The 10,164-nt window shown below is 52.6% G+C and overlaps 1 protein-coding gene across 2 annotated transcripts; it reads right to left on the bottom strand.

Moving 5' to 3' along the window:
* Nucleotides 1-4,579: 4,579 nt before the first annotated feature.
* On the bottom strand, nucleotides 4,580-8,807 carry LOC136528996 (uncharacterized). Of its 2 annotated transcripts, none has more exons than XM_066522009.1 (2): nucleotides 7,525-8,807; nucleotides 4,580-4,688 (listed from the first exon to the last, which is right to left on the bottom strand). In XM_066522009.1, the coding sequence occupies exon 1, from the start codon at nucleotides 8,734-8,736 to the stop codon at nucleotides 7,546-7,548; it is 1,191 nt and encodes a 396-aa protein (XP_066378106.1). In that variant the 5' UTR covers nucleotides 8,737-8,807; the 3' UTR covers nucleotides 4,580-4,688; nucleotides 7,525-7,545. The 2 variants fall into 2 exon arrangements, with proteins under 2 accessions (XP_066378106.1, XP_066378105.1); XM_066522008.1 differs by lacking the exon at nucleotides 4,580-4,688 and adding an exon at nucleotides 6,881-7,203.
* Nucleotides 8,808-10,164: the final 1,357 nt, after the last annotated feature.

Raw genomic sequence — 10,164 nt, 5'->3', positions numbered from 1 at the left:
AATGATTGTTAGTTGACTCTAATTTGTTATAAGAATATTTACGTACAATGAAGGCACTCGCACCTATCTATAGCTGTAGTAAGTAGTGCTGGGTCAAGGGGCGGATGATCGTAGTTAACAACACGGACAAGCTCGAGAAAGCCGGCACGGCATATATACGGCGCGTAACGCTCGTCCCACTGATGCGCCCGGGTGTGCGTGCGGGGCCTCAAAGGAGGCAAGGCCACCTCTGTGTCGGTGTCACTCAAGATATGTGCTCGGTGCTGGTCGTCGTACTCCACCTCAAGAATGGGATACAACGGGTGCTGCGTGCGATAGGCCATCCTGTTATAAATTGATAAACAAAGAGTTAGCGTATTCAAATTAACAATATTCAAATTAACATTATGTAGCATTGCAAAAATTGTGTTACTTGTTATGCAATACGAACACAATATAAAAAGCACATGTATATATTCAAAGTAACATTAACAGACATTAAACAACCTCACTAGAAAAATAAGCATTTGACGAAACTTCATTAAGTCATCCAAATCGACGTATCACGCACTACTAAGTACCGACACTTGAAAACTAGAATCTATACCCAAAATCCCTAACTAAATAACTAACTCTAAACTAAATAATAAATACCTAATCAATCCCTAAACTCAAAATCATAACTAACAGTAACCTAAACCCTAATTAACTAACCAAACCTTAACTATACTACAACACACAACCTCAAACCTAAAAACTACCTACCTAAATCACAAATAAATTCACTAACCTAACTATCCTAAATTACTAACCATAACTATCCTAAATCACTAACTATCCTAAATCACTAACTATCCTAAATCAATAACAATCATAAAACCCTAACTATCCTAAATCACTAATATAACTATCCTAAATCAATAACAAGCATAATAACATGAAATCGAGAGGGAGGCACCTTGAGCGGGCGGCCGTGACGCGCTGGCGTTCATGGCGCGGGCGCTGTGCTGTGGGAGTGGGCGGGCGCGGCCGGCGCGAGCGGACGGCCGTCCGGGCACTGGCGGCGAGGCGCGGGCGGGCGGGTGGGTGTTGCACGGCGTGTGGGCGGGCGGGCGGGCTCGCTCGCGATATTTATCTGGTCCTGCCGCGTCATGCACCGTGGCGCGTCAGTGTCGCGTCAAGATCGGTGGCGCGGCATACCCTGCCACGTCACCGGTCAGCAGCGCCGGTCGTCGTCACGTCAACCTTCTGCCGTGCCACCATGTATGGCGCGGCACAGGCGTTTCGCCGCCGCGCCATGGCAATAGGCGTGGTCAAAAGTGTTAGTTTTGAAGAAAAAAACGATATTAAATTTAAAATTAGTTGAAAAAAGTGTTTGAAATAAAAAAATTTACCGTGAGCGGAGTGGGATAAAGAGAAGCCGTGGGGAACGGACGGCGACGGGCCGACGAGCGTGTCGTGGGGCATCCCGTGTGTCCATGTCGCGTCACGCGGGGCCCGCCGCCCCACGGCCCGACAAGGCGGGGGCGACCGTGACGCCGTTGTTATCCGCTTGGTTCGGTTCGATGCCGCGGACCGGGATGCCGATGCCGCCGATGCCGCCCCCGGGCGGGGCACACCGCTGCCTGCCGCCGTGCCGGCCCTAAGATTTCTCTTCCTCGTTCGTCAACGTGGGGTGGGGCGGCGGACGGTTTGGGGTGGTCTGGTTCTGTGACTACTCCGAGTACGGAGTACTACTCCGTATCCTTGAGCGGCTGGAGTTGGCCGGTGGCCGCCCGGGTCACCGACCCACCGCTCCCTTGATGCGTTTGGCTGTTTGGGCGCAGCCGCGCAGGTGATGCACCAGTGCGATTTCAGATCTCTGCACTGGAAACGCTGCGAGTAGTAGAACGGAGTGGATGCATCGAGCGACTGGGGCGTCAGTGTCCTGTCACGCTGGGCCACGGAAGGCGATCCACTGATTTGGCCGTACTCCTACTAGTATGCTGGAGTACAGTACACTGGGATTTTTGCGTCCAGACTGTTCGCTGGTCGGCAGCCAAACCATATCAGTAAATCAACAGTATTTTTTTCTCGGACTAAACGAGCATCAGCCGAATTTATCAGTGTAGAAAGGTTCGTCGGTGGACGGAGCTTCCTGACAGTTCCTTCACAGAGACAGGTGGTTCGATGGCAGCGTGGATAGCGAGCTACGGAACCACGTTCGCGGATCGCGACGCGACTGCCGTCCTGTACTAGCAGCCTAGCAGGTGATTTTCAGGCATGTTTTCGGCTTTTCGCCGGGTCAGGAAGTCTGGCTGGTGGGACAGCCGGACAGGTCGCCGAAGCCATGGGTGGATCTACAGGGTACGTCAGGTATGCCCTGGCATACCCTGTATTTCTAGCATATATAGAGTATATATACATATATATTTATTTATAGTAAACAGAAAAACTTATAAAATAACTAACTGAGGCCGTGTCGTGCGGCGTGAGTCCTTTTCACTTTCGAGGCCCAGACCTCACCTAGTGACACGGCCTATATCGGCTATGGGTCAACCAACGGCCACACGACGTCACTTAAAAGGACCCCACACGATGGGACTTTATGGTAGGAGTCCATCGATCCAATGCCACTGAGTCTCAGATTGCCGCCGTCTCTGATCAACGAAGCCGTACACGCGCTCAAGCGAGGCTATGAGGACACGACGTCACCACTAATCATGATTAAGATGGTCAGATTGAGGATCCGTCCCAACTACTTCGCTACTGCTAGTCGGCTGCTGTGCGTGCGCGACTAACATAGATCTAGAACTGCTAGCTACCAAGGTATTTCATCTCTGCTTTTGTCTCTTCTCTTTTATTTTATGTAAAAACATAACGCCTATTGATATTGCTAGGCAACGGCAATTGTTGATAGGGTATTTTCTACAATGATTTAGTGAAAGCAAAATTTAGAATTTGTTAAGAGACATTTTTAAGTGAATAAAGATAATATAATCGAAACATTCACATCCCTTAGAAAACAGTTTAAAAAGTCAAATAAGTAGTATGACAAGTCTCTTACATACTGTCTTTTATATTTATATTTGGGACTGCTAATATGACGTTTGAACTATTTATATTAAAATTTATGTCTTTCAGTTTCATACTTATGTAATTTAGTGTATGTATATCAAATTATGTTTAATTTTATAATTATTACCAAATTGAGAAATGGTTTTACCAAATTATATATGAAAAATTTTGGACGGCATACCCTGAGTTCAAATCCTAGATCCGCCACTGCCCGAAGCCTTCCCGTATAGAGGAATGAATAGCCGCAGAACCAGAAGATACGCCAACGGAAGCAGGACCTGTAAAGATAACTGTAAGACTATCTCCAACAGCCCATACCTAAATGATCCATTCTGAAATTTGGATTCGGCATAGTAAATAGGTCACTGACCCATCCCCTTTTTTCTCCAACAGCCCACCTCCCTCCCTCCCGCTTCCGTCGGTCCCTCACGCAGCAGGTCCGCATCTGGAGGATGCGCCACCGCCGACGGCCGGAGCCCCAGCGGACGCAGCTCCCTCTCCCCCTCTGTCGGCTCCGAGCCTGTGACCGCGGCTTCGTCCTCCCCCTCCGTCGGCTCCGAGCCCGCGACCACCGACGCCTTGGCCGCTCTCGAGGAGGCCGCACCGCCGTCGCCCCCCGCCATGGGGCATGGGCGCGGGTCCGGCTCTGGTGGACGTGCCACCACCTCCACTTCGGTGCCGTCGCCGACAGGAGCCCCGACACCTGCTGCGTCTTCCTCCGTTGACTCCGTGCGGGCGGACGCTAGGAGTGGCCCGATCTGGCGCGCGGGGGGGGGGGGACATCGCGGCTGTGCGGCGTGCCTGCGTCGGCCTCCCTCCCTCCCCTGCACGGCCTCCCTCCCTCCCTGCGAGATCCGGTGAGCGCCGTTGGCGGTGGCCCGCCTCGCTGGCGAAGACTTTGCGCCTTGGAGAAAGACGACGCAAATAAGCGTCCCGGGTGGCCTCCTACCCAAAATACATGATCTGTTTGCCTGTTCTCTTGAGCCGGTTTTCCTCACCTAAAAACAATGTGCATTACCCATTTTTTTGTCCCGTTTGCATAAGCTGTTGGAGACAGTCTGAGGATAACATTTCTCATTTCGTATGGATGTTCTGCCAACGGCGAAAAGAAAGAAAAGATCGATTCTCAGCGGAAAGAAGAATCTACAGCCAGCCACAAGCATTTCTTATAATGGTTCTCCATCACATGTTATTTCACGGGCTTGTTCAGCAGAAGCGATAAGCAAAAGGCAATATTTCGTTCCAAAAAAAAAAGAGTAAGCAAAAGGCAATAACCCCTTGCGGCAGATGAAAGATGCCCAACCTGCCTACCCATCGAACTGAACTTCTTTTTTGATGAAACTCATCGAACTGAACTTAACCAAAGTGTTATTCATGATCGAGCTGAACATCCACCGGCACCCAGTCAAACTGGTGTTTAATCCTTCAAGTCAATGGCCCTATTTGCTTGTCTTATGAGCCGTACTATTTCAACGAACGAACAGTGTTTTTCTCTCACAACAAATCAATAAACAGTACTTTCAGCCATGGCTTTTCAGCCAAACGAACAGGGCCAACGAGAGGATAAACTTATGTCTCGTAAGTTAGTGACTTGTTGATCTCCCGATGCTCAGTCCTCATCCCTGTATCAAGATGTCATCCAAAACTTGCACCTGAAATGCAGTAACTGCAAAATGTAGAGTCTTCCCAAAATGGTTAAGACGTGCAAAACTGCAGATCTGAAGAATTGTCCCCATATGTTAACATAGAAGAGAAGGAACTGTCTCAATTAGCTCATAACTAACTAGCCTATGTTCTCAAACTAAAATTAAATTAGTACTTCTGGCTGAGGAACTCGCCCAATCGCCCCAAAACTGGTGTTTGATATGGATGTAAATCAAATGAGAAATAAAACTGTTCTAACACTGCTCTAATGAAGCACAACCGCGGATTCTCGAAATCACATGATCATTTCCTATAACAAAACAGAGAAAGAGTGTTCAACTATCAAAAAGTTTTGTGGTGAGAAATGAACTTATATACAGATAAATCAATAGTTGGATACCCCAGACTTCCATACCCTTTTGGCCAGAAGGTGAGCATGCTTCCTAGCAATCTATTAGGGCCGAGCATGGGCTTCGATTGCCAAAAATAAGGGGAAAATTGGTTCTATAGCACTAAAAGAACTCTGCTTCTATAAAATACCATTGAAAGATGTTCGTCACGTAAAATACCACTGAAAGACATCACTGTTACCTCAATTTGGCATTCCGTCACAGTGGCACACTGACGTCGTGAAATCCACCTCCACAGTCTAGACGCCTGAAAGAAAAAAAAAATGCTCGGTCCTGCTCCTCCCAGCCTCCCGAGTTCGATGTGGAGTGCCAGCACCTGCTTATGCTCCTCCTCGCTGCCGGCGGCGGAAGCTAGGTGGATTTCCAAAGTTTCGTCGCTAGGTCACGGGAGATGGCCGCGACCACGAGGAGCGTGGCAAGCGACTTGTCTCGTCGTCTGGGTCGGCGTCCTCACGCTCGAAGCAGCCCGCACGGTGGCGTCAGCCTGAGCGGCGAGGCAAGGTGTGCGAAGGGAGGTAGCCTCGCTGCCGTCGGTGGAGGACAAGCTGAAGTCGTCGCCACTTGCCTGGCGCACGTGAGGTGGCCTTGAGGAGCGTGGCGAACGTGGTTGGCCTCGCGTTCGAGGCTGCCCACGCGGTGGCGTTGTCCTAGAGCTCGGAGCGCATGCAGGGAGGAAGAGCTTGCGCCCATGGCGATGAGCACCAGTGCGCTGTTGGCATGGTCCAGGCCCTGACACTCCACCTCCCCGACGCTCTCTTTTGACGCTCTCTTTTGTTCCATGGCAGTTCTCTATAGTCCGTGAGTCCATCTCGGAACTCCGCTGTCCTATCTGCTTCAACTAACTCGAGAACGAACGTGCTCGCAATAACTGAGAAGATCACAGCGTGAACAGTAGAGATTTTTGGTGTTGCTCAAGAAGCGCAATGTTTATGATGCTCTTATTTGTAGCTCGATCCTGTACAAGAGTGAAAGTTCATTATGGCTCCACTAACATGAGCACCTGACTCTAATATCCTGAAGATTTGGACTCGATCACAATACATGATTACACGACGCTTGCTAACATGCTAACTGACTAAACTAAAACACCTGAAACTAAAGACTTGCACTGACCAAACTAACACCACAGCTAGGATTACATCATTTACTGTCCGTTGGCAGACTGGCAGGGCTTTGCGCCCGGTGGCTTCGTTGTGCACTCGTGCGCCCCCACGCAGCCGTGCTGTGGAGCTCGCGCCGGGCGGCTGCATCGCCCGCACATGGCCGGTGCTCGCTCCCAGAAAAGCCTGCGCGCTGCAGACGGCTGGCGCTTACACTCGGCGGAGCACGTGTGCTGCAGAGCTCGTGCCCCGTGGTCTGAGGGCTAAAGGCCCACGCACATAGAAGCTCGTCCATGTCCATGGCCGCGGTAGCAGCAGCCCACAGGCACCTCAAAGCACCACCGCCCCACCCCCGTCCACGATTCACACCTAGCTCTTAGAGCCTCGCGCCGTCGATTTCCTCTTAGAGCTTCGCGGCGTCGCCACTCGTGGCAAGCTTCAGGACCCTGACGCTAGCGCCACTTGCAGCAAGAATGAGAGGGAGTTGTATAACAGAGCTCAGTATGGGATGAAAGGACGATGGAGCAATCACGGTGTGATCTCCAAATGTGACGGAATGCTAGATTAGTTAACGGGATATCCTTTCAGTGGTATTTTAAGTGACGGATATCTTTCGATGGCATTTTATGGAAGCGGAGTTCTTTCGGTGCTATAGAACCAATTTTCCCAAATATAAGTGCCAGGAAGATTGTTTCTAGAATTGCTTGGAGAAATAGAGAACACAGAGCAGGAATGATGCCGGCCTGACAATCGTGATGGTCAGCATCTACAAAACTTGGGCATGTGAAACCTTTACCAGTAAAAGTTTCAAGAAACAATGGCTGAATTATTTGATGAAATAGGAGATCCTAGAAAAGAGGACCTCTAACCTTAAAGCAGAATAGCAGTGAGCAAAGCATGAAACAGGAGATGTGCAGGAAGCCAGGAAGACAATACAAGCATGTGAATTGTGGTGTTGGTTGCTTGGTTGTTGGTGTATTTCATTCTGGAATCTGGATCCTGTGGGAAATGTGCTGAAAAACAAATGAAGCTTGACTTAAAACTCGATACAAGTTCTTTCCAATTCTCTGGAGGTAGCACTAAAGTGAACAAATGTAATCTTCTTCGATGCGCAAGAAAAACTAAAAAGGTGAATTAACTCAACTCAGCACATAGAGAGTGAACTACTCATGCAAACTGATCAAATATTCATGATCCAGTTACTTTTTAAGGGAAGACAATCTTGTGACTAATTCTACAATAGTTTGCTAATTTCTGCATGATCAACTGATCAAGTCACATGTACCCAAAAAACCAAAAAAAAAAAAGTATCCATACAAATGTTTACCGCTTACCTGTTAACACACATGTGAACCTCACAAGTAACCATCCTCTTCCTCATCATCACTACTCCAAAACATGCTATCAAATATGCCATCTGTAATGTCCTCATCAGCAAACGCAGATATTGTCGTAGCCCCGAGCAAACTGGTTCTCATTCCAACAATATTGTCAACAACATCATCAAAGTCACTTGCATCCCAATCCCCTATGAACTGCTCACCCCGCTCATCTTCCTGATCTTCTCGGTACTCTGCAAATGTGCAACTCCTCAGCATCTCCTCATCAACCTCCCCATTCTCGACTCGGTCCCATGGCAACCAAATGTCAGCAACCTTGCCAAGAGCACGGCAACCGTCGCCCACCACGACCGTCCTCAGGTCGGCAGCGCGAGCATTCCGCACAGTATCGGTGAAATCCGAGTCGTCAGAGACGAGCACCACCCAATCGACACCACAGGCGACGGAGTGCTTCACCTGACGCTTGAGCGCGTGGTCCGCGGCCTGCGGCTTGTCGGAGACGGTGCGGACGTGGACGCCCGCGCGTCGGAGCTCGGAGGCGAGCCCATATCCTACCTTGGGGCTGAGGAGCTCCCGCGCGGCGTCCTCGTACTTGGTGTTGCCGGAGATGAACCGCTCGCGGAACTTCTGCCGCTTCTTGCCCTTGAGGGAGCGGAGGCGGGAGAGCTTCTTGTTGCGCTCGCGCTCGTGAAGCTGGCGGAAGTGGCGGGTGAGATTGGGGCGGGTGGGGAAACGGCGGCCGCAGACGGCGCAGGAGTAGGGCACGGAAGGGGCCACGACCCCCGCGCGCTCGGCGCGGTCGAGGTCGCGGCGGTCGCGGCGCTCGGCGGCCACCCAGCCAGGGAGGTGGGAGAAGGCGTGGCGGTTGGCGAAGGCGGAGACCGAGACGACGCGGCCGAGGAGGGAGGCAGCGCCGATGAGGGCGGTGGCGGCCGGGAACGGCGGCCCGCGCGGGGGCTTGTTGTCGAGGTCCCACAGGACCACCACAGTTGGGGACCGCGCCGTCCAAACGCCGTCCCGCCCGCGGACCATCTCGACGTCCGCCGATGCGGACGGGTTCTCTGCTTCGGCCGCTGCCGCCGTCGCTGAGGCGCGCCGAGTGCGGAGGGAGAGGTGAGGGTGGGAGTGGTGGGTGCGATGGACTCGGAAGGAATGGAAAGGGGCAGTGTTGGGCGGGAGGTGGAGGAAGGAGAGGGCAAGGGGCATGGCGGCGGTGGCGCTGGGCGGGAGGTGGAGGCAGTGCTCGGCGAGTGTGCTGATTGTGGGAGTGAAGATTGAGAAAGAAGACGACGGACGCGGCATTGGAGAAAACAGGATAATCCTTTTTTTTTAATCGGAACCATACCATTATAATTTTTAAAATTCTAAGATATACCATTACTATTCATCTATTCCAAGATCTACCATTATAATTTTTCGGTTCCGTGAAATATGTCATTACGTACGCTTTGGATGCAGTTGGGTCCATTTGCAGGTCAATGAATTTTCGTATTACCCAGCATGCCCATATATATTCCTCTTACTCCATATCACATACTTGTGGACCCTACGTGTCATTTTCTTCCTCCTTCGCATTGAACACCGTCGCGCGTAGCCGGCCCTTGGCCCGTGCCGCAGCTCGCCGCCGCTCGTAGTCAGCCCCATGCCCAAGCCCGAGCAGCAGCCCGCGCGTCGACGCTGTGCAGCTCCTGCTCTTCGCGAATAGGCGACGGTCCAAGCGACCGCTCTGTGCGCGACAGCGTGGACGGCGACGAAGGCTCCCTCCGCGGCGCGCCATGGCATGCTCGGCAGGAGGAGGACGGCGTGCTCGCCACCGGTGTTAGCGTCGAGTCCATCCTGATTCTTGTCCCGTGTTCATCTAGCTACTCTTCCCCTTCCGTCCTGACATCCTGTGTCGCGTGGGTAAGGAGGGGATCTAGATTCCCGTGTTCATCTCGATTGCTACTTGGTCTGGTGCCGCTATCTTCTCTCCTTCCCAATACTCGTGTAATGGCGAGGAGAAGTAGCGCTCAGTGGAGCAGCGGCAGCGCAGCGCAGGCCATCGCGGTGCATCGGGGGTGGAGTCCGGTGAGCCCGCACGAGCCGGAGTCCGGCGTACGCGCGGCGGCGGCGTACCACGCGCGGTGCTCGGAGGTGGGCGTCTCGACGCTGCACGCGGGCGGGCCACGCGGTGGACGCCGCTTTCACGGCTGTGCTCTGCCTCAGGGTCGGGCACCCCATGTCCAGCGGCGTCGGTGCAGGCACCTTCGTCGTCGTCAGGGACGCCGCCTCCTGCGAGGCCGTCGCCTTCGTCGCCTAGGAGACCGCGCCGGCCGCAGCCACCACATCCGCCGTCGTCCTCAACTCCGGCCACCCTGTTAGCCCCGCGGTGGGGCCGAGCTCGCTCGCCCATGCACCGGGGCGGAGGTCCTGTGGATGCAGCTGGGCCGAGCTCGCCCGTCTGCACGCCGGGGTAGAGCTCGCCCGCCCGCATGCAACCCGTCCGTTGGCCTGTGGAGGTTTGCTGCAGGAGATGGAGGAAGGAGATGACGTGTGGACCCCGCGTGTCATTGAGCTGGAGATAGGGGCAGCAGCAGGGGCCTTTTGGGCCACACGAAAATACAGATGCTTGTGCGTGGACCCAACGGTGTTCAG

The sequence above is a fragment of the Miscanthus floridulus genome, chromosome 19 (genome assembly GCF_019320115.1).
Source record: "Miscanthus floridulus cultivar M001 chromosome 19, ASM1932011v1, whole genome shotgun sequence".
In the NCBI taxonomy this organism is placed as follows: domain Eukaryota; kingdom Viridiplantae; phylum Streptophyta; class Magnoliopsida; order Poales; family Poaceae; genus Miscanthus; species Miscanthus floridulus.
This window is presented reverse-complemented; position numbering and strand designations above follow the sequence as displayed.

Bases quoted from the DNA above. Each gene is read 5' to 3' on its own strand.
- LOC136528996 (XM_066522009.1), bottom strand. From the start codon at position 8,736: ATGCCCCTTGCCCTCTCCTTCCTCCACCTCCCGCCCAACACTGCCCCT.